The following is a 24,709-nucleotide window of genomic DNA, read 5'->3' as shown; positions in this document are numbered from 1 at the left end:
TGTGGAGCAATCCATGAGGTCGGCCGCATGGGGCTGTCCTTCTTTTCCTGGTTCGTGCACCTCAGAGGGGATTCCCTTTGGGTCTTTCTCCCCTGAGGGGTCTTCTCTGTTCTGGTTAGTTGCTCCTTACAGAGTGACTATGGCTCTGTCATTGTTACCAGTGTCTTGGTTTCTTTGCTCAGATTCGGACGCAGTGTTTTCGTCCTCGTTTAGGTCGTCCACCATCATGGGTTGATCTCCCAGGTCCCCGACAACGGTGCTAATATTACGTAGGTAACCTGAGATAGGCAGATTGGGCTTAAGAGATTGGCCCAAACGTCAAAGGAAGGTTGGCTCCGACTTGTTCACATCCTAGAGTCGCCGTCCGAGTTGTGTATATGGAAGAATGGGGGGTGGTACCTGCAAAGACACTCCAATGCCTAAGTCAGCAAGGGGTTAAGCAGGTTTAGAAGGTATTGGAACTTAGAGATACCTGAGGGGTGTCAGTGTATTTATAATGGTGATCCAATAACCACCGTTGGAGTAGTTACACTTCTAAAGGTGGATAACCGTCCCTTTATCTTAGGGTTATTTAGATATGGCTTCTAGAAGTGGGTTGAGAGATTTTAGGGCAGTTACTTATTTGAATAAGTGTTGCCTGTCAGCCTATCTTAAACCCGACTTCTTTGGAGGAAGGTCTATGTCGACCCCGACCTCTTTAGACGAGGTCGGGTGGGTGGAAAAGGCCAATCTTTAGATTGGGTCTTTTTGCCTCATTTGGACCTGGGTCATAGTGCTGGGTTAAGGTATAAACAAATTTAATTTACAAACTTTTAATATTTACTCATATAGTTATGAATAATTTTTGAGTACATATGTACTTATATAGCTATGAATAGTTTTCATATAGCTATGAATAGTTTTTGAGTACATATAAAAACTATTTATTTAAATGAGTTATAGGTTAAATGACATAGTCTTTCCATACTCATTTAAGAGGTTGCGGATTCGAATCTTCTATCTTTGGTAAAAAAATTGGTTAAATATAGTGAGTCAACTCCTTCATAATCCGCTACACGTATGTAGAGATTTATGTTCTTGGTGTTTTGAACGTAAATCGCAAAAGGATATAGCGATTTACGTGTTAATGGAATCCGCGACAGGATGTAGCGCGTTTTACACACAAATAGAAAAGTTGTAAATTTTTTTTGACTTTTGATGGTATCTCCTAATCCGGCAGATCAAGAATTAATCTATCACGATACTGAGCTCTATTTAAGGATTTGGTGCTGACTAATAAGTTACTGTATGTACAAAGATTAAAAAAGTTGTAATTACGTATGCTATTTTATAAAATTGTATTTGTGCAAGCTTTCTTCCTAACACTTTGCAAGATGTTGCAAATAAAATGGAAGGAAAGAAAATAATTCGTTTTTCTTCTCATCCTGAATCCGAAACTTAGGGTTCATCCCTTCTCCCATTTTACTCACTCGTCCATCTGTCAAAAAATTGAAAACTGATGAGGGGATCTTATAACAAAAACTGTTCTTGTACCACCTCACTGTCATCACAAGAACCTCATCACCCTCATTTCTGATCCCTTCACCATCTTCCCTATTCCGTGCTCCCAATTACACCACAGTCACAGAAACCCTGCAAAAACAATCCTTTACGGTGAATTACCTCGTCAACAATTGTGAGCTCCTCCCAGATTCCGCTCTTAAAGCTTCAAAATACGTACTTTTTAAGAGTCCAGAGAAACCCGACTCAGTCATCGCACTCTTCAGGAGCTTCGGTTTCTCAGATTTGCAAATTCACAATGTCATTCGGAAAAAGCCCCGGATTCTCGTCAGCAAACCCAAAGAGACCATCTTGCCCAAGTTCCAGTTCCTCATCTCCAAAGGTTTTTCAAAATCACAACTTGCCCGCCTCATCGTTCTCAACCCTATAATCTTGGCAAGAAGCTTAGAGAAACACCTGATCCCCACTTTCGATTTGTTGAACAATTTCATTCGTTCTGAAGAAAGGACCGTTGCTTCTATCTTACGTACTGCCCAAATTTTAACTTATTCTAGCTTGCTTCGAAATGTTAAATTGTTGGTTGATTTAGGGGTCCGTGAGAGAAGCGTGGCAAGGCTAATTCGCCAGTGGCCTTCGTTGCTTCTATTCAATTCTGAAGTTAGCCTTAAGAGTATAGTAGATGAAGTCATTAAAATGGGGGTTGATCCCAAAAAGGCTAATTTTGTTCCTGCATTGTATGCTACGTATCTTCCCAAGTCCATGTGGGATAAGAAGGTTGAGTTGTTCAAGAGGTTTGGATTAACTGACGACAACATTCGTGAGGCGTTTGTGAAGCACTCTTGCTTTATGCTGATATCTGTGCAGAAAATTGAGGCCTGCATTGAATTCTTTGTCAAAGAACTCGGTTGGAAGCCTGTTGATGTCACCAATTATCCGCTTCTTCTCTCGCTGGATTTGGAGAAAAGGGTTGTTCCGAGGGCTGCTGTCTTGAAGATTCTCATGGCCAATGGTGTCATTAAGAGTGGTAGGTATTTGTTTGCATACTGTGTTTCGGAAGAGATGTTCTTTAAGAATTATGTGAATCGTGATAAGAATCATGCTCGCGACTTATTGAAGGTGTATCATGAGAAAAGGAATCTTCCAGTAATGGATAGTAAATTGATGTCTTGAGCTTTGTGGATACCTTTTTGAATTTCAGTCTACTTTTCTGAGGTTTCATTTGATAATTTACATTAATTTTGCCATGAACTGGTTTTTTGATGAATCAGGCAGTAATATCTGTCAGCATAAGAGGCTTAGTAGTTAGTTTTAGTGAACTGGGGTTCAGTGTGTGTGAGATGTGATGCTTTCAGGGTATTCTCTGGGAATGCTTCTAAATCCAGCATGCTGAGCTGCCATCTTTTTAATATTTTTTGCAACTGCACAATGTCTAAGAACCTTGTGGTGATTAGGGAGGACTGTAGATTGTAGTTCACAATTTTATCTTTCATTATTTTTCAGGGGGATATGAATATAATCCTCTCCACATTTTTCTGTAATTTTGGAACATGATGTGATTCCGTTGATCCTTGCATCAGCAATGCGCCCCAATGTTGATCTTCTTTCCCCTTTATGTTTTTGGAGGACTAAATCCCCATAGTGGTCCCCCAGATTCAGCCCGTGCACCAATTTTGCCCCTGAGATTCCAATTGCACTGTTTATGTCCCCCAGATTCCAATTCGAGCACCATAATGGTCCTTCGAAGATTTTCCGGCGTGACTCAGCGACGGCGTTGCTTATGTGGCACAGCCACTGCCACGTTGGAGAGTCAGAACGACGTCGTTTCATGGGGCAAAACGAATGAAAACCCACACGTCGCCGTTTTGATCACAGTGAGAGTAGTAGTAACTTGGGCAAAGGGTTTGGTATTCGTTACGTCTTCTCCTCCATATTTTCTCACCTCTCTCAACGCTTGGTCTCCTCCTCCATAAGCAGTAGCGACAGGCAAGGGCACTGCTGCCTGGTTTCTTAACATTGCTGTACTGAACTTGGGGGAAGGTTCGTGGTTCACCATTGAAGCATCGACTGAAGAACCGTTTAAGCTAGCTTCAAGGTACAAATTTTATTATATTTTTTTGAATTTTTTGGATCATGTTTCATTCCTGATATGGCCGATTGTTAAAGTTACTTGAACATAATGCATGTAGTTTGTGTTAGAATCCACTGCCTGTTAGGGTTTTAGTGTTTTCCTTCTTCAAACCAGTAATGCATGCTCTGTTTCTTGTGAAAAGAACAGGGGTTAATCTCTGGTGGTGTGTAATATCTAAGTTATTTGTTGTTTTTGTGTTGCATGCGTGGTAAATTTTAAGCATTTCCTCTGTTATGTTGCAGATGAACGCCGAATTGTTAGACATAATGTTTCATCATGGGGGAAATTTTGAGAGGGGGAAGGATGGGAGATGGACATACACACCTGACAATAGGCATTGTTTGGGTGATCTGGATGTGGACAGGTTAGATGTATTCTACCTGAGAAATTACTTCAAAGAGCTAGGCTATGAGACCATGAAGGAGGTTTGGTGGCAGGTCCCTGGGATGAGCCTGGAAGTAGGTTTGAGGCGTTTAGACTGTGATAATGAGTTGAGAGAGCTGTGTAATCATGGTGGAAAGAACAATGGGGTAGTGGATGTCTACATTGAACATGGCATTTCAGAACCTGAAATAGTACAAGGAGAGGATGTTGTTGTGCATGTTGATGACGAGGTGAGGGATCTTGGAGAGCAAGCCAAGTCAAATGCCAGGATGGTGAAAGACCCCCTGTCAAACCTACCACCGAGAAGGACCCTCCTAGGAGTTTAAGCATGGTAACATACAAGCCCCAAGCTAAAGAGGCGTTACTGAAGAAGAGCAATGTGAATTCTAACATGTAGTCCCAGCCTAAGCCTAAGTCAAAGTGTAAGCCTAAGACAGTTCCCAAACCCAAACCCATGCCCAGACAGAACAATGTAACTAGGACTAGGAGATATTGTCTAAGGTCTGTAGGGAAAGGTATTTCAAAAGCAAAGGAAAATGCTAGTGATCATGTTCTTTTATCCTCTGACTCAGACTCTCATGACAGCTACGAGAGTGCTGAGGACGAGGCCTATAAGCCACAAGAGCCGGATGATAGCTCAGATGAATCGGGCATTGGATATACTGTTCCTTCACAGAAGAAGATGGTCAAGAAACCCAATGCAAGGAAGAAGGTCCAGGCTGAGAGTGCAAAGGAAAAAGGGAAGGCCAAGGTCTGTGTTGATGATGATGGATTTGTGGAAGACGTTTCTGATGAAGATGTGGACATTGGATTTGTGGGGGGAGGTATAAAGGGGGATAACCATGATGCTTTTGATCCGGGGTCAGAATCGGATGGTGGCAATTCGTGGCACTCTTTGGAGATGAAAACACCACCTAATTCAGAGGATGAGCTGGTTGGAGAAGAAAGTTCAGAGGATGTATTTCCGGTGTTTAGACAGGGTGCTAGGTTCGGGGAACTACATTTAGAAGTCGGGATGAAGTTCAATACTAAGTGGGAGTTCAAGGAGGCAGTGAGGGAGTTCACTATACAAGAAGGGAGACGGATGAGGTTTAGGAAGAACGATGGTAAAAGGGTGAGGGCAGTATGTAAAGTGAAGGATTGCAAGTGGGTTGTATACGCATCAAGGGACCACGAAGACAGTTGCTGGCAAGTTAAGACTTTCTTCAATGACCACACTTGTCCACGAGAGGATAAAAACAGGGCAGCAAATAGAAATTGGGTTGCAGGTAAGTTGGTAAAAAAACTAAGAAAATATCCCAATTTCAGGAACTGTGAGGCTACAACATATTTCAAGACGAAATATGACTTGTCGCTCAATAGGAACTCTATATCACGGGCACTGTGTGATGCTAGAAATATAGTCTATGGGGATGCCAAGGAGCAATATGCTATGCTTAGGGACTATGGTGAAACACTATTGAAAACAAACCCAGGATCAACTGTTCAGATATGCACAAAGCCACAGCCTAGTGGTGAGGTCATATTTGAGAGGATGTATGTCTGCTTGAGTGGCTGCAAGTCAGGTTTCAAGGCTGGCTGTCGTCCGTTAATTGGACTTGATGGGGCTTTTCTAAAAACTGTTTTCGGGGGGCAAATTCTATCGGCTGTTGGACAAGATGCTAATCATCATGTCTATGTCATTGCCTGGGCAGTTGTGGAAGTGGAGAACTTTGAGAATTGGAAGTGGTTTCTAGAGTTGCTACATGAGGATCTTGGAGACTACAAGACCCATGGGTGGAACTTCATCTCTGATATGCAAAAGGTAATTTCTTACTGAAACCTTAATCCTTACTCTCACATAAGTTTAAATGTGTAAAACTGTGCCATATATACTGTGGTGTGCTGTTAGTATACTGCCATATTGTGATGATACCTAAGATATAATTGTTTGATACTTTGTGGTATATACTGTGGTGTGCTGTTAGTGTCTGCTGCTATGCTGTGATTACTGCTCTGATCTAATTGTTTGATTACGTACTATACCATGATGGTGTGCTGTTAGGTACTACTATGGTGATCGATTTTCAAAGTTAGGGACTATTATGGTGAAGGATTGGCAAAGTTAGGGACTATTATGGTGAAGGATGTGAAAAGAAAAGAGCAGCTGATGCTGCTCAAGCTGCAGCTGATGCTGCAGCTGCTGCAAAGGCAGCAGAGGCTGCTAAAGCCCCTAAAAATGCTAGTGCACAAGCAACTGCAACTGCCCAGGCCACCACAACTGACACTGCAACTGCCTCTGCATCTGCCAGCGCCACTGCAACTGCTACTCCAAATGCAACTACTACTGCTACAGCTACGGCTAATGCTAATATTACCATCAATTCTGCTCCTATTGGTCAAGCATCAGAAATTGATCTGTCACAGCCAATTTGTTCTGAACCAGAAGACTCTCAAAAGGTACAATTTTAATTCTATAATAAGCCTTTGTAATTAATGGAGTAAAAACTCTGAAAAAGGTTTACTGAGTGACAATGTTTGGTATTTATTTCTGGTTTGAAATTTGTGTAGTTCACTGAAGTAACCGGGGAACCAGCCACAAGACCTGCCAAACTGCCTACTAGAAGAAAGTCACCTCCAACAACCCCTTCTACAGCACTGGACCCAATGAAGGGTGCGAGTTCTGCCACTGCTTCACGATTCACAAATTTTCTGAAGTTTGTGCCGACTCCTGGATTTAAGCACCCCCGAAAGAAGTGAACTTTCATATTAGCATATTAGGACATTTTGCTTGTCAAGTGTTAGTTTTTTGTTAAAAGATACAGTGACTGCGCTCACTCTAAACAATGGTTCATTTTGTTGATTACTAATCAAGTATGTCATGCTACTTGTTCAATTACTTATGGTTGTAATGTGTTAAAACTATGAATGGTTTGCCATATTTTGGTATTGATCAATTAATACTGTCCATGGTTTGGATCAATCTTGCTGTTACTTATTTACAAGTTCTTTTACTTCATCCAACAGGATATTATATTATATCAAAGTAAGATGATTTACACAAACCTTGTTATGTTACCACATAACAGTTTCATTCATTAATTTGGGAACTGCATTACATTGACATGTTCTCAACCCTTTAATAGCACCAATCCTACAAAAACAACAATTACTAAGAACCCAAATCCAAGAACATGAGTTATGAATTTCAGATTCCTAATGTCTGCCTCCATCTTGCCCATCCGCCATGCAAAGTTCATCTTCCTGTCACCATCATCATCTCTTGCAACAGCTCCTTCAGACAACTCCTCTTGCACAGAATCAGCCCAGACGAATAACCCACACCATGTTTTTCCACTTGTCTGCAACCAACCAAAATAATCAACCGAAAAAATTTTTTCAATCTGCTACAAATTATTAAACTTTACTCACATTATAGTTGGGGCAACCAAAGAAGGGCTTGTTAGGATGCGACTCCGTCCCAGACCACCTTAGCACCGGGCGACAACCACAGCCGCACCAGTCCGGAACCCGTCCATGCCTACTTCGCGTCGTGCTTCTTCTCCAGTTCTCCGTCGACGATGACCGGTTGGAACTTCCTGCAACATGGCTCCCACTTCCTCTCATGGTGGACAGCTATCGGTGTACAGAAGAGATGCAGAAGAAGACGTTGATGAAGAGAACCTCAATGGGAAGGCCAACGAAATTTTAGGGTTTAAAAATGAGGACAGGGACTACATTAGGGAATTTTATACACATTCCACGTCATATGTACACTACGGCGTCCAACGTGGCAGTGGCTGTGCCACATAAGCAACGCCGTCGCTGAGTCACGCCGGAAAATCTTCGAAGGACTATTATGGTGCTCAAATCGGAATCTGGGGGACATAAACAGTGCAATTAGAATCTCAGGGGCAAAATTGGTTCACGGGCTGAATCTGGGGGACCAAAATGGGGATTTAGTCGTACCAAGTCTATTGTCAATTTTATTCTTGCATAAGTGGTTTTGTTGATTGATATTAGTCATCGTTTAAAGTTGTATTAGGCATCGAATTTAAAAGCAATTCAATCAACTTGGCTACCCAAATTGCCATTTAATAGAGATGATAGATGTGCATAAATATTATTTATAGGCTGGTATTTTTACACCTTAAACTAATTACGTTTGACAACGTTGGAAACGGACTGAAATGGACGTGAATCAGCAACACATGGTTCTTGTTTGGATGGTACTGAAAATTTGAAACATGCACCAACACCAACAAGGAACAGGGATCAGCTTTCAACTTGTACCCAAAAAACCGTTCAGATCTCCCAAGAGATTTGGTATCATAATTCATGGTTGTGGGGAAGGCATCATGACCAACCTCCATGTATCTCATCAACTCCCAACAGATTTAAGGGATGATAAGAGGCAACAGTAACATCTAATGTGTGTCGTCCACCCACTCCTGTTGTTTATATTCGACGACTTCATCGTAGGTATCCATGTTGTGACAACCCTTAGCGAAACAACTAGTGGGCAATCAATTTATAATTATAAAGATGGCTAGCAAAATAGTAAAACTACATCCACAAGCTTCGTTGGTGAGACACGTGTTTCTTATGTTATTACAATTCTGTCCTACATATACATTGTTATTTACAACCTCTGTCCTTTTTGTATCTTTTTTTTAACCCATTTGAAGCTGAAAAAGTGAGGGAACTACTTATTTCTCGAATTCTCTCCTGCAATGTTTTGAACTGTTGCAAGGTCCTTTTTTGTCTACGGGATCGAAGGCAGAGGTGGCTTCAGCAATCCCCAAATCACTCTTTCGAGTTCAAATGCTGCTTTGTGATTGGTTTCATGGTATAAACATGGGATTGCCGAGTAATTATCTTGCAGATAATTGTTCTAATTTTTGGTTAATAGGATGAAGGGAAGAAGTTTCAGCAATTTTGAGCGCGAATCTTTCAAAAATTTTCGAATTTCAATCCTTTTGAATCTTTCTCTTTTTTAACTTTCCTCACTATCACTCTCATAATCACTCTCTCTTCCCCTGAAACCCTTTCCCTTTTTCACTCTTCTCTTTTTGTTTTTGGTTCCCCTTTCTCTCTTCTCTGATCTCATTTGATTAGAGTCTTCCCAATTTGTAGGTCAGAGTGATTCCAGAGCAAGATACTATCCCAGAAGAGGTTGCAACCACCGACTAAGAGGGATTTACAGCGACGAGGGTCATACTGAAAAGCCAACCGATGTGGACGGTGGAAGAAGTCAGGAACAGATTTGAGATCGACGTTTGTCTCCTGCTAACAGGAAATGATGGTGAGACTTCTTCTATACGACACATTCATCACTTTCTCCTTTTACCCCTTTTGTTTTTTAGTTTTTTCCACGGTTTTAGTGGATTGTAATGTGAATTTTGTGTTGAAATGTGAAACTGTGTTGTGGTGTTGTGCATTTCTTTGGTTCAGGTCAGGCTTACCCTTCCGAAGCAGTGCGAGCTGAGTCATTTTGAGCATACTTTCCAATATTGGTAAGTGGTAACTAAGAGCTTTGTTACACTCTTCTGCTTCTGTAAGAAAAATTAAGGGGGGGGATATAGAAGGATCTATGTAAAATATTGGCTTGAGAAAAAAATATTTATTTATTTATTATTATTATTATTTGCAGGTTTTATAAGATGAATTGAATTGTTCAGAATGTAATATTAGACTAGGATTTGTTTGCTTTAACGGATAAGGAAATAAATGAAATTATTGAACTTGAGTGAAATGGTGTTGTTCAAATTCAAACAATGAAATGGAGCAAAATCATTTAAAACGACTAGCTCTATTCAAACAATGAAATGGGGCAAAATCATTTAAATTGACTAGCTCCTATGGGATTTGAAACACTGTTGATTCGTTGCTTTTCTGTTTCTGTGATTCTTTTATTAGTCTTTCTGCCTCTCTCTCTTTTTTTTTTGTATGTTCTCATTATTTTCCTTATCTTCCCTTTTAGTGTTTTGATGACTGCAATTAAATTTTGCTAAGAATATATTTTAAACTTAAGTTCAATTTCTAATTGGTTTCATTGAGATGATTACTACTTCTCATACTTGAATTTCATACGTTTTGTATTGCTTTGTGATGCATTCCATTATCACAAATGCACAATCACCAGGACAAATTCACTTTCATTGTTGAAGGGGATTCTTTTTATAAATCTTTCAGCTTATTTTACGAAATTAGAGAATAGGAGTTGAGGGCTGACAAGAAAAAAATTCGAGTAAGTTAACGATGAGAGGGGGAAGAAGAAAGGGACTGTGCTTTCTGTTATAAGTGAAAATTCCTCCAAGAGTATATGAAATATTTGCATAAAGAGAATTGGTTAAATACCCTTCTGAGGAACTTTGTCCTAACTTAATTTTGTATTTTTGTTTGCCAAAGTTTTGAAAATAATAATTCCAAGGATGTTTCAGGTTCATAATGATGATGAGGTAAGGGCATTGTTTATGCTACTCTCCAACTCAAGCAATTGGTACACTCACATTTTATCAATACCCATCTTTCATTTCTCTCTAATTTTTATAAATTTGGTTTCAATTCTTATTTTTATGATGTCGGATACCCTCAAAGTTGGCAGCTTTTTCCTTTTCGCATTTTGCTCACTAACTGTTTGTAATTTTGTTACTTTTGTCAGTGTGTTCAGAACTTCAGATAGTAAAGGAGACATGGGGTTTCAAGTGGGAGACATGCAAGGCACTATACCCGTTACACTTGGGCTCTCGAGACAGCATTCTTTCCTCAGGTAAATTTGAATTTAAATATTTCAAAATGATCAAAGTATTTGGTGGTCTACCGTGAGTTTAAAATTTTGCTATGGATTAATTTCACTTTTTTTTAATTCTTTCCTTATTTTGATTAATACTTTCTTTTCAATGTTTTAGCTTTATATGTCAAATCAGAAATTTATTTAATTTATTTATTTATTTTTTTAACTTAAGATATTTTTCTAATTTTCACTTTTCTTAGTTCTTTTGTATGTGGAGTCTCTCTCCTTTTGCAGTATGATGATAATTCTCCTTTTTTTAGTTATTTGAGTAACATTATGATGAATTTATGATAATTTAGTCCTTGAAATTTCTGTGTGGATTTCATATTGTGGTATGTTGGTTAAAGTGGATTACCTGCTAGAAAAGAATGTAAGATACAAGAGGCTGCAACAACAGATATGCATCTACATTTATATATCTATGTAAGCATACATGCATATATTATATTGTTACTCATTTAGATCAAGTTTTTGTTCTTCGCATTTTAATTACAAGTGATTTTGTTTGTTTATGTTTGCTTTAATAGTCATACTACTATCTCTTTTGCAAATCACTTTTTAGAAAATGTTTTACTAAAGTGATGTTGCAATTGTGTTATCATTGTTGCAGCTTTGTGAACTCGTGTGAATCAACAAAAAGAAGAAGAGTACCCTGTACCAAACATTTATGGCACCGTTTTGAATATGTATCTAGATTCTTAGTCAGTGTGCCATTTATTACTGCTGCAATGGAATTGATGATTGAAAAAAAAAACAGAAAAAAATAAGATCATATTTTAGTTAATCCGTAAGCTCAAGAAATGTAATATAGGAATGTAAGAAAATTTTTGTGCAGAGTAATGCTGTTTGTTTGTTTTAACTATTATTAAAAATCAAATGAAATGTTGTGGTATTTTTTTTTTCTTCTTTCATTGTTTTTAAGGTGTTCATTTTATTTGGCCAAAGAAAGATGGTTTTTCTATCAACTAACTAATTCAATTTTCATGCTTAAAGTTTCTCTTTTTATATAGATGATGCGATTTACTGTTTTATTGTTGTGATTAGTTCCATCAATACCAATAATGAAATGTTTTATTGTTTTGATTAGTTCCTCAATACCAATAATGAAAAATTGTATGTTTTATGCTTTATTTATAGCGTTATCTTGCACAAGTGTTTGCCTTTCAATATCAGCATCCTATCACAATGTTACAATTTAGATATGTTCCCCTTATTTAATGCAAAAATGTTCACTTATATTTTGGAGTACCTATGATCTTCTTGAGGTTGTACAAAATGACAAAATGTCTGACAACGAATGAAATGAAGTAAATTAAGCATTCTAGGAATTTTAAGCATAACTATTAGATATCACATGATGAATATACCATTTTAAGAGGAAAAAAATGATGGGAGTGTGTCAATGTGTGTTCGATACAGTGTTTCAATATGTCCAAATAATTTTAAAATATAATAAAAGAAATTCAATCACCCAAATACTTTCTAATTAACTTAAATTTAACTCAAAAGTTTGGGATTTCTCTCTAAACAAGTATTTATGTTGAATCAATATATTAATTTTAGCCTAAAGGCTAACTAGCTATATATCTTAGTATATTAATATCTTAAATTTGTGGACGAGCTCTGATTTTTTAATGAAAAATTGTCCTTAACTTTTGTTGTTCAAATTCTAATTTCAAAAAGGAAGATCATGTTCAAATTGTGTACTTTTATTTTTATAACCGGGAATATGAATATGAAATATAGCTGAGTTTAAAAGCAACTTAGTGATAAATATGGTGAAATGCATTGTGTATTTGTGTTTTTAACTATTTAATATTGAGTTACATGTGCTGCACGAATGGTATATAATTGTATTTGAAGTTGATAAATCGTAGAATATACCATGGCTTTTCTTTCTTCTCTTTAAAGTTGAGTTTTTCTAAAAAAAAAAATACCATAAATTTAGCCATTATATGATATTTATGCAAAATCAAATGGGCCACAAACAACCACAAATATGCTTCCTGTTCATATCCTGATCCAACACTAGAGCCCAGGTTCAAACACACTAAAAAGCCCAATTCAAAGATTGGCCTTCGCTTCCGACCGACCTCCTCAGAGGAGGTCGGAATTAACACAGACTCCACCTCAAAGAAGTCAGGCTCGAAGGACAGCTGGCAGATCATGCTTATTCAAATAAGTAAGTGCCCCTAAAATCTCTCAACCCACTTTCAAGAGCCATATCTCAACTTCCCTAAGATAAAGGGACGGTTATCCTCCTTAAAAGGTAGAACTACTCAAACGGTGGTTATTGGTTCACCACTATAAATACACTGACACCCCTCAGGTATCTATAAGTTCCAATACTCTCTAAACCTGCTAAAACCCTTTGCTAACTTAGGCATCAGAGTGTCTTTGCAGGTACCACCCCCATACACACAAGTCGAACGGTGGCTCCCAGACGCAAATCAAGTCGGAGATCACCTCATCTAGACGTTTGGGCCAACCTTATCAGTCCAGCCCATTAATCTCTAGTTATCCATCGTAACATTGGTGCCGTTGCTAGGGACCCGAGAGATCAACCAGTAATGGCGGACGAATTCAATGAGGATGGAAATACAACGTCTGATTCTGAGCAAGAGAATCAGGACGCCGCTAATAACGATAGAGCAATAGTCACCCACCAAGGGGCGACTAACTAGCACAAAGAAGGCACCTCAGGAGTGAAAGACCAAAAGGAAAACTCCTCTGAGGGGCGTGAACCAAGAAAGGAAGGGAAACCCCATGCAGCCGACTTCATGAGATTATTCTATGGCCACCAGGGGAGCCTGGAGCAATTGGAGCAAGAGCTGGAGCGATAGCAAGAGGCAGAGAGAAATTTGAGGAACGAGATTGAGCGACGAAAGGAGCTTAAGGAAAAACTCCTAAGACTAGAGTCCGCTCTGAAAGGTTGAAACTCTCACAGTGAGTCAGTGACCGAGAAGACTCTTCCTTGGGAGGAGAAGATCCGTTCAGTGAGGACATAATGAGGGCAAAAGTTTTAAGAAACTTTAAAAGCCCTGATATGGACCTCTACGATGAAACTACTGATCCAAAGCATCATTTAAGCAATTTTAAAAGTCGGATGTACCTAGCTGACGCTTCTGATGCTACTCGCTGCAAGACTTTTCCGACAACCCTGACTAAAGCAGCGATGAAGTGGTTCGATAGCCTCCCCCGAGGTCAGTCAATAGTTTCGACGACCTCTCACAGATGCTTCTCATGTGATTCTCAATCCAAAAGGATAAAGTGAAGCACGCATCGAGCCTCCTGGGAGTAAAACAGGAGGTCAGAGAACCTTTGAGGGACTACATGGAAAGGTTCAACAAAGCGTGTTTGGAAATTCAAGACCTGCCCACGGAGGCAGTGATTATGGGCCTAGTGAATGGACTCCGAGAAGGTCTCTTCTCCCAGTCCATCTCGAAAAGGCAACCGACCTCTCTGAGTGATGTACAAGAGAGAGTTGAAAAGTACATCAACATGGAGTAAAATGCCAGGTTGCGAGAGCCACATTGGCAACCTGGGCCCTCTCACTCATCAAAAGAGAAAGAGAGAACCCAAGAAAAAAGAGGAAATCGGCCCTGAAAGGCCTAGGAAATATCACTCCTATACTCCTCTACGAGTTTTCCTAGTTGACGTCTACAGGGAAATTTGTCATACCGAAAGACTACCTCCCCCTAGGCCCATCAAAAATAAGAAAGGGGGAAGTCGTAGCGACTACTGTGAGTACCATAAACTATATGGTCACTCAACAAATGATTGTTACGACCTAAAAAATGTGATAGAAAAGCTGGCCAGAGAAGGTCGGCTGGATAGATATCTCATGGAAAGGTCGGACCATCACGGCAAGAGAAAGCGAGATGACGAAGACCGAAGAGACCCGCCACCACAGACCCCAGAAGGACATATACACATGATCTCAGGGGGGTTTGCTGGAGGTGGCCTCACAAAGTCATCTTGAAAAAGGCATCTGAAGGAAGTCTACTAAGTCGGGGGCGAAGTCCCCGACCTCCCAACCATCTCTTTCACTAAAGAAGATGGGCAAGGCATAGTTCCCGGACATGACGATCCGGTAGTGGTCACTATGATCCTTGCCAATGCCCATCTACACAGAACCCTGGTAGAGCAGGGGAGCTCGGCCGATATCCTGTTCAAACCAGCGTTTGATAAGTTGGGGTTGGATGAAAAGGAATTAAGAGCTTACCCTGACACCTTATATGGGTTAGGGGATACACTAATAAAGCCACTGAGATTCATATCCCTACACACAACTTTTGGAAAAGGGGCAAAGTCCAAAACTCTTAGCATCGACTTTATAGTCGTTGATGTGGATTCAGTCTACAATGCCCTAATAGGCAGAACAACCCTAAATCGGCTCAGAGTAGTGGTATCTACACCCCACATTTGCATGAAATTCCCAACACCATAGGGAATTGCAACCATTAAGGGAGATCAAAAATTGGCGAGAAAGTGTTATAATGAAAGCCTGAACCTGAGAGGAAAGGGTAAGGAGGTGCACACAATTGAGTTCGGAGGAATCAAGGCTAAAGAAGAGTTGCGACCACAACCCGGGAGAAAAACTGAAGAGATACAGGTCGGAGAAGAGGAAGGAAAAAATACCAACATAGGAGCCAATCTGAAAGAAGATCTGAAGCAGAAGCTTATAAAGTTCCTACAAGAGAATTTCGACCTCTTCGCCTGGAAAGCCTTCGACATGCCAGGGATAGATTCCGAACTTATGTCGCATAAGCTATCAGTATACGCCGGATCACGACCTGTTCAACAAAGAAGACGGAAGCTCGGACCTGAATGGGCCCAAGTGGTGGAAGAGCAAGTACAAGCCCTCCTAGAAGCCGACTTCATCAAAGAGGTTAAATATCTGGCGTGGCTGGCAAATGTGGTGCTGGTCAAAAAGCAAAACGGCAAGTGGAGGATGTGCGTCGATTACACCGACCTGAACAAGGTGTGTCCTAAAGACCTATATCCACTTCTAAACATTGATGCCTTTGTAGACTCCAGCTCGGGGTATCAATACTTGTCATTTATGGATGCGTACTCGGGGTATAATCAAATTTCGATGTATAAGGCGGATCAAGAAAAAAACATCTTTCAAGACCTATTGCTATGTGGTCATGCCTTTTGGGTTAAAAAATGTAGGAGCCACATACCAAAGGCTGATGAATAAGGTGTTTGCATCTCACATTGGGAGTTTAATGGAAGTCTATGTAGACGACATACTAGTAAAAACCAAGGATGAGGCCGACCTCTTGACCGACCTCTCGCAAGTCTTCAACACCATTAGGATGCATGGGATGAGACTGAATCCTGCAAAATGCACCTTCGCGGTGGAGGCAGAAAAATTTTTGGGATTTATGCTTACACAAAGGGGGATTGAAGCAAACCCCGACAAGTGCAAAGCAGCCCTAGAAATGAAAAATTCGACTTGCTTAAGGGAGGTCCAGCAGTTTAATGGCCGACTTGCAGCTCTCTCCAGGTTCTTGGCGGGATCAGCATTAAGATCCCTACCACTATTCTCTCTACTAAGAAAAGCATGCCAGTTCGAATGGATTCCTGAGTGCGAAGAAGCATTCCGGGAGTTCAAAAGATTTTTAAGCCAACCTCCCATTCTGACCCGACCTAAGGTTGGGAAAGAACTTGTCCTGTATTTGTTTGTAGCAGACAAAGCTGTAGCATCAGCTCTAATACGAGAAGACGAGGTCGGGCAGCATCCTGTGTACTTCACCAGTAAAGTCCTACAAGGCCCTGAGTTAAGGTATCAAAAACTTGAAAAGTTTGCGAACTCCTTAATTATAGCCTCTCGAAGGTTACAGCCTTACTTTCAAGCACACACAATAAGAGTTCGAACGAACCAACCCATGAAGCAAATCCTTCAGAAAATGGATATTGCGGGTAGAATGGTTCAATGGGCCATAGAGCTATCCGAGTTCGACCTTAAGTACGAAACTCGGACAGTAATTAAAGCTTAATACCTAACCGACTTCGTGGCAGAATATGCAGGAGATCAAGGGAAAACCTCCACGGCATGGGAGCTATACGTGGATGGATCCTCCAACAAAGTCGGAAGCGGCGCAGGCATAATATTTGTCAACCAAGAGGGAAATCAAGTAGAAGTCTCCCTCAAATTTGAATTTCCAACTTCTAGCAATCAGGCAGAGTATGAAGCCTTGATTGCAGGGTTAAAGCTGGTCGAGAAAGTCGGAGCGACCAAAGTAGTCGTGTTCAGCGACTCTCAGGTGGTGACCTCCCAAATAAATAGAGAGTATCAGGCTAAAGACCCCGATATGAAGAGGTACTTAGACAAAATCTTGGAGTATCTTAGGCGTTTTGCAGAGACCGAGGTCAAACACATAACTCGAGATCTCAACAGCAGAGCAGACGCCTTCTCCAAACTAGCAAGTACCAAGCCAGGAGGGAATAATAGAAGCCTGATCCAAAAAACTCTCCAAGAACCCTCGGTTACAAAAACAGAGGGCAAACAAGACGTCCTTGAAGTATCCGAATTGGACTTCGGATGGATGAACCCGCTAATTGAATACATGAAATTCGACATCCTACCCAAAGAGGAAAAAGAGGCCAAGAAAATTCGGAGGGAAGCACAAATCTACACTTTGGTGAAAAATATCCTCTATAAAAGAGGAATATCCACACCACTATTGAAGTGCGTTCCGACTTCAAGGACGATAGAAGTACTGGAGTAAGTCCACAATGGTATCTGCAGAAATCATCTCGGAGCAAGGTCGTTGGCTAGAAAAGTCATTCGAGCCGGGTTCTATTGGCCGACCTTGCAGAAAGATGCGATCGATTTCGTAAAGAGGTGTCAACCATGCCAAATGTATGCAAACTTCCACGTCGCTCCCTCCGAGGAGCTCATTAGCATAACTTCTCCATGGCCTTTTGCAAAGTGGGGATTGGACCTATTAGGACCCTTTCCCCAAGTTCCTGGACAAATAAGGTACCTAATAGTGGGAGTAGACTACTTCACGAAATGGATCGAAGCAGAACCATTGGCCACATCGCCGCTCAGAGAAGTCGGAAATTCCTTTACAAAAACATCATCACAAGGTATGGAGTCCCCCACTCCATTACCACTGATAATGGAACTCAGTTCACAGACTTCACCTTTAGAAACCTGGTAGCCAGTATGAAGATCAAGCATCAGTTCACTTCAGTAGAACACCCACAAGCAAATGGGCAAGCTGAGGCAGCTAACAAAGTCATACTGGCTGGGTTGAAGAAAAGGTTGCATGATGCAAAAGGAGCATGGGCTGAGAAACTCCCTTAAGTACTATGGGTATATCGGACTACACCTCAGTCTGCCACAAGGGAAACACCCTTCCGACTTGCTTATGGCATAGAAGCCATGATACCAATTGAAATCAATGAGCAAAGTCAAAGGGTGAGCTTCTACGATGAGGTTGGCAACGTACAGGGGCACAAAGAAGAACTCGAGCTACTCCGCAAAGTCCGAGAATAAGCCCAGATAAGAGAAGCAACGCTAAAGCAAAGGATGACAAAGAGATACAACAAGAAAGTCATTCGAAGAAGCTTTGCCCCATATGACTTGGTCTTGATCAGAAATGACATCGGAGTCAACAAGTCGGGGGTAGAAAAGCTCGCTGCTAATTGGAAAGGGTCATATAAGATAAGTGAAGTCTTAGGAAAGGGATACTACAAGGTAACCGACTTGAGCAGTACCGAGCTACCTAGGTCGTGGCATGCTTGTAATATGAAAAGGTACTATAGTTAAAAGTGAACTCCACTCTCTGATGTACTCTTTTTCCTGACTTCATGGTTTTTTTCCCGAAAAGAAGGGTTTTCTTGAAGGGGTTTTAACGAGGCATCAAAGTGGAGGCTAAGGGGCAACAATTTTTAACTCCTTAGTAGCAAAAAGTACATTCGTCAATAAAAAAAGATCTTTTTCTGCATCTCTTTATAAATTCCAATAGTTATTATCATTTTCCTACGAAACGTGCCGACTTAAGCTCGATAAAACGTGAAAATCTCATCCCAACCTACGTGGTCGGTAGGATAAAATGACGAGGTACAAGTCGGTGTAAAGAGGTTACACGGTCGATCGCAGTAACTCGGAATCCCAAAACCTAAAACAACTACCTAGTCGGAGGAACCGAGAAAATAGAAATGCATCGCAAAAATAACCTAAGTTACAGAAAACTCAATAAACGAAAATTGGGTACAAGGAATACAAAAAAAGGACAAGAAAAACCATCAAAAATCAATAGCAGAAGCTGTCTTGAGTCTTTGGAAAACCTAAGACAATTTAGACAAAACACAGCCTGCCCAGATAAAAAGGTTTTTTTCCAAAAACAAAAATATCAAAAGGGTTTTTCATAAAAAACCTAACAAGGAAAAAATTGCAGAAAGCATGCATACGACAATTAATCTTAAAACCCGTTATTTAAAAAAGGGGGCAGGAATTAAAACATTTTTTGTTAACGGCCATAAAAGGCCAAGAAAAGTCAGGAGCAACCACCACAAAAATAACAAAAATAAAAATTATTCAAAAGGGGCCCACAAGCCGGGCCCCCAAAATAGCTCGAATCAATTAGAAGGAAAATCAAGGGTCACCAGAAGGAAGAGAGGTCGGATCAGCGGCAGGGGAGGACGGAGCAGTCTCTTCGGTAGCAGGGGTCGGAACATCTGAAGACGTCGGTTGAGATCCTTCCAGTTGATCCTCACGAGGAGGAGGTTCTACAAATCTTTGGCCACAAGTCTTCATCTCAGAATCCGTCTCAGGTCGGAGAGGAAAAATGATAGCCCCGTCCATAACAATCTTATCAGGATCAAGAAGGGAGACATCCAGGCCAGGAGCAATAACTCCGACTTGCTCTTTAAAAATTCTCCAGGCCTCCTCCGAGCCCTCCGCCACGGAGTCCTTTAAATCCTGATAAGCCTCCCGACCTTTCTTCAGCTCCCCCTGGAGATTAATGTTCTCGGAAAAGACCCTCACATAATTCTGCTCCACCTTCTCCTTCAGGCCCTCCGCCATTGCACACTGGGCCATCAACTTCTTCTCCCTCTCCTGAAGTCGGGACCTCTCCTCCTTTAAACTAGCAACTTCCTCCTGGAGCCTCTTCTCTTCCTCTTGATAAAGAAAAATCCTCCCCTCTAGCTCTTCAACTTTTTTGGTAGAACCCAAAGAGCTAAGGGGAGTCTTCTCAAAAATATCAAGAAGTTTTTTGCATACCCCAGTAGCCTGAACACTCCCCTGAACTAGGATATTAAGATGGTTTCGAACGGAAGCATCATCCATATTAATATGAGTATGGGGAAAGATGTGATTCCGAATGAAGTGGGGACCATCAAAATTCCTAGAAGAAGAGCCTGACCCCGAGGTCTTACGCTTTTTCTTCTCAGGTTCAGGGGAAGCTCGGGCATGGAGGATGGGAGGAGGAAGAGAAGAGGCAGAAGCAGAAGTTACCATAATAAGGTGAGAAGAGGTCCCCAAATCACATGGAGGAGGAGGAGGAGGAGGTGGTGGAGGAGGAGGAGGAGGAGGAAGAAGAGTATCGGCAGCCCTCGCGGCATCAACCCGTGCCCGCGACCTTTTCTTGGCATCTTGAACCTTCTGGTAGGAGGTGCTGGAGCCTTTCTTCACCATCTCTGAAAAGAAGAAAACAAAAGGGTTAGACTACAAGTCGGAAGCTAATCTACAACAAAGAAAGACTACCTAGTTGGATCCGTACAAAACTCGAAGAGCCCAATAGAAAATTCTTTGTATCCAAATTAGGGGACCTCCCCCAAGCAACTCGGAAAAACTTTACAACAACCTCTTCTACTTCATCCAAATCTTCCAGACCGTATTTTTTGACAGGAGAGGCCTCAAACCAATAGAGAGGAAATCGGAGGTTGGAGTTCTCATCAAGAAAAAATGGATGGTGATGCTCTACCGCTTGAACTTTAAAGAAAAAATTTTTGAAGTCATGGAAGGAATCGTCAAAAATGTAGAAGACTTTCTGACCTTCAATGGCCCGGAAAGAGATCCACTGCTGCTTATTATTCTGCCCACTGAAGGGCTTGGTCATATGAAAAAGATAAAAGAAAATCTTTAAAGTTGTTGGAAAATCTAATTCTCGGCTAACAAGTTGATAAATTTTCATGAAACCCCAAGAGTTGGGGTGAAGTTGGGTGGGAGCAACTCGGAAACGGTTCAGAACCTCTATCTCAAAGTCAGAAAAGGGCAGAAAAACCCCCAGACGGGTAAAGAGACTCTCATACATAAAAAAGAAATGAGGGTCAGCATCGGCAGCCTTCCCAAAACAAACCCGGTCTTCAGGACCCGGGGCAATCAACTCATACTTAGGCTCATCATCATCAGAGCTACAGATCCTATGGTGGGTGCGGATGTCGGTGATGTAGTCTGTGTCTACTAGGGGTTCCTCTCCAAGAACAGTAACGTCTACCCACTCAGAAACGTGAGAAGTCATCTTTTCCAATTAAAAAAATAGGAGAAAAAGCGACAAAGACCTACAAAGAAAAATGAAAAAGATCATACAGAGAACCTCTAAAAGACGAAACAGCCTCTCTCAAGGGCATGAAAACAAAAATGGCTAGACCAACGTACTCACTGACAGCATGCAAAATCTCCTCTAAACGCGCAAAAGGTATCAAACGTAAATGATAAAAGGAGAAGGATAGAGACTAACCTTTTGTTAATGAGTGCGAAGAGAAGCAGAGGTAACAACTGTCATAGCAAGAAGGAACGCTAAAGAGCTTTCTCTTTGAGAAAATAAGGATTCTGGGTAAGAGATTACAGAAAATGAAAGAAGATGAAGAAATGAGAGGGAAAAGTATTTATAAACACGCCAGGAGCATAAGGGTAACTCAACGCGATCATTAAAGAAACGCGCTGTTACCAATATAACTGCCCCCACGTGTAAATACAAAACCCATAACAGACGCGACGTTTGATTAGACGCGACTGTTGAGAAATTTGAATCACGTCGGTTTCTGCATCACGTCGGCTACAAGCCCGAGTTCAAATACTCGAGTCCAGCTCATAATTAAAAGAGATCGGACTCGAGTAGGGAAACTGTTCATACTCTGGTCCAACACTAGGGCCCAGGTCCAAGCACACCAAAAGGCCCAATCCAAAGATTGGCCTTCGCTTCCGACCGACCTCCTCAGAGGAGGTCAGAATTAACACAGACTCCACCTCAAAGATGTCGGGCTCGAAGGACAGCTGGCAGATCATGCTTATTCAAATAAGTAACTGCCCCTAAAATCTCGCAACCCACTTCCAGGAGCCATATCTCAACTTCCTTAAGATAAAGGGACGGTTATCCTCCTTAAAAGGTGGAACTACTCCAACGGTGGTTATTGGTTCACCACTATAAATACACTGACACCCCTCAGGTATCTCTAAGTTCCAATACTCTCTAAACCTGCTAAAACCTTTTGCTAACTTAGGCATCGGAGTGTCTTTGCAGGTACCACCCCTATACACACAAGTCGGACGGTGGCTCCCAAACGCGAATCAAGTTGGAGATCACCTCCTCTAGACGTTTGGGCCAACCTTATCAGTCCAGCCTATTAATCTCCAGTTACCCATTGTAACACTTCCAAAGCAAAAAATTTAACTGTTTTAAAATGCTTATATTGTAATATAGTAACTAATTGCTGGAGCGATAAAATAATTGACGAGAAACTCTTATTTCGATTATGAATTTATAAATGCATGTGGTGATTTTACTGCATTAATAAAATTTATCATGAAAGCTATTTTGCTAGATCTTTTGAGTAGTCTTTTTTTAAATTATCTGATGGGTAAAATAATACTTGCTCCACTAAATATAATCACCATTCTAGAAAAAGAAATTTATATTAACATAAGAATTTATATTAACATATTTTTTCCTTGCTTATTTATGTTGATTTTTAATATTATTTATATTTTTTCTTTATAAACCTTGGATTTACGACTTAGCCAGTAGTAAAATATTTTTGATAAATAGTAAACAAGAAAAATTGGACGACAAAAAAAATTAAAAGGGAAATAACCAGTTTGGTTAAGCCAGCCGTGGTTGTTTGGTTAGAGAAAAAGGATAAAGTTAAAAGATTAAATGGTAAAATTTTGTTACAGAAAGAACAAATTAAAAAAAAAAAACTTTGTTACGTTTTGGAGGTAAAAGTGGCACGAATGTGAATGTAAGAAATGATATTAATTTAGTAAGATTAGTTTTTTATTTGTTTTTTTTTATATCCTTTTTTATTGATATCATTGCTGAGTTTTTATTTGTTGTTTTTGTTTGATGGACAAGCTAAAGGAGAAGGATAGCTTCTTTTTTATAAATTTCTTTTTTAAGTGTTAGTTATTTAACCCAATATGTTAAGTCTATAACTTCGTCCCTAATAAAATCAATGTGATTGATGGAATCATTTATAAAAAAAAAGTTAACATTGTTAAATTTCATATATTTCTTGATTTCACGTTTTATTAATATTTGTCATGCTAATAAGTGTGACTTAGTTTTATTTTTGAAATTGTAATATGCTTGATGACATATTGAAAATGTATATTAATAAATTAATATTTTACTAAAAATACTTATCATTTTTATTTTTTTAAAGTTTTACTACGGAATAGAATTTATCTTTATTATTATATTAAAGTTAATACAAATTTTTTGTACATTAAATTTAAGTCATATTTTTTTTTAATGATGTCATCTCATTAATTTTGATTACTTGACAAAATTTAAAAATTAATCAATTAACTTTTAGTCAAATTTTTTAAAAAATTAACACCATAACTCCTATAATTAATTGATTTATTACATATTATTATTCAAAGAAAATATAAAATATTAATTAAATGTAGATTCAAAATTAAATTAAAAAGTTTAGATCAAAGTGCTACAGTTTTTGTGTTATTTGATAGAGAAGTAAAAAATTATTAAACTCAATTGTTTTAAATCTAATTTCATTCTAAAACAGTAACGACACTGAAGCACCATTTCAATTAAAAAATTTATACCAATTATATTTGAAGTCAAAGTAAATAATTTTAGTTTTAAAAAATAATATATTGTTCCCAAGATATTTGTCAACAAAAAAATGTTAACATTCAACCTCTATTGCAACAAATAAAATAAATAATACTATAAAAAATTTATTTACTCAAAATATTCATTTATATTATTTATTGATTATAGGAACTAACTTCACCAACACTAATATCATGATAACTAAATAATATACCAATCAAAAGATTAAGAAAAAAGAAAAATAAACGAATCCAAGAAAAAGATAAATAAAAAAAGACAATAAAAAATGCATATATGTCAACAAGTAAAAAAAAAACGTCTTAACAAGAACATATGATAGAAAGAAAAAAGAAACAACTTTAACAATAACTAAAAATAAAAAAAAGAAGATAAATACCATATAAAAAAACTAAGTCTATTAATTAAAATAAATACAAAAAACTTTTGTAGAACAACTATTGTATTATAAAATATTTCATTAAAAAATATATCAAATTTAATATCAATTTGTGTATATTTTAATTAATATTTAAATAATATAATATTAATTAAAATATATTTTATATTTTTATTAATTTACCGTCCCGCGCATCACGCAGTCTTACTCTAGTACAATTGAAAATTGGTCAGGAAAAGGGGCAAAAAAGAAAAAAAATTTCTCATTCTTCCCAAGAGAATTAAGAGAGTCAAGTACCTTAGCTCATGCCAAAAGATGGTCGCTTTATCATGTAGGAAGGGACGAAGAGGTGAAATGAAGGTATCTCTCACATGAAGGTGTCGAGATGGCGATTTCGCCTTCTCTTCTAGCCAAGTTGTAAACCCCGATTAATTAATAGATAATTAGTCAGTAAATTGGTTTTTAATAAGGAAGATTAG

The 24,709-nt window shown here is 39.3% G+C and overlaps 1 protein-coding gene and 1 long non-coding RNA gene across 2 annotated transcripts; one reads left to right on the top strand and one right to left on the bottom strand.

Annotated features, from left to right (window-relative positions):
- The first annotated feature begins 2,392 nt into the window (after positions 1-2,392).
- LOC112723052 (uncharacterized) lies at positions 2,393-11,679 on the top strand. The gene is made up of 9 exons (XM_025774278.3): positions 2,393-2,524; positions 3,001-3,592; positions 3,871-5,816; positions 6,057-6,451; positions 6,563-9,296; positions 9,446-9,507; positions 10,435-10,493; positions 10,656-10,763; positions 11,398-11,679. Exons 3-4 carry the CDS (start codon positions 4,467-4,469, stop codon positions 6,069-6,071), a joined length of 1,365 nt encoding a protein of 454 aa, XP_025630063.1. The 5' UTR covers positions 2,393-2,524; positions 3,001-3,592; positions 3,871-4,466; the 3' UTR covers positions 6,072-6,451; positions 6,563-9,296; positions 9,446-9,507; positions 10,435-10,493; positions 10,656-10,763; positions 11,398-11,679.
- Positions 8,045-24,653, bottom strand: LOC140176425 (uncharacterized). Its single transcript, XR_011867950.1, has 2 exons — positions 24,528-24,653; positions 8,045-8,506 (listed from the first exon to the last, which is right to left on the bottom strand). It is a non-coding gene; the product is annotated as an uncharacterized lncRNA (long non-coding RNA).
- Between the last annotated feature and the right edge of the window lie 56 nt (positions 24,654-24,709).

The sequence above is a fragment of the Arachis hypogaea genome, chromosome 11 (genome assembly GCF_003086295.3).
Source record: "Arachis hypogaea cultivar Tifrunner chromosome 11, arahy.Tifrunner.gnm2.J5K5, whole genome shotgun sequence".
NCBI lineage: Eukaryota > Viridiplantae > Streptophyta > Magnoliopsida > Fabales > Fabaceae > Arachis > Arachis hypogaea.
The sequence above is the reverse complement of the archived record's forward strand: the minus strand, read 5'-3'. Positions and strand labels throughout refer to the sequence as shown.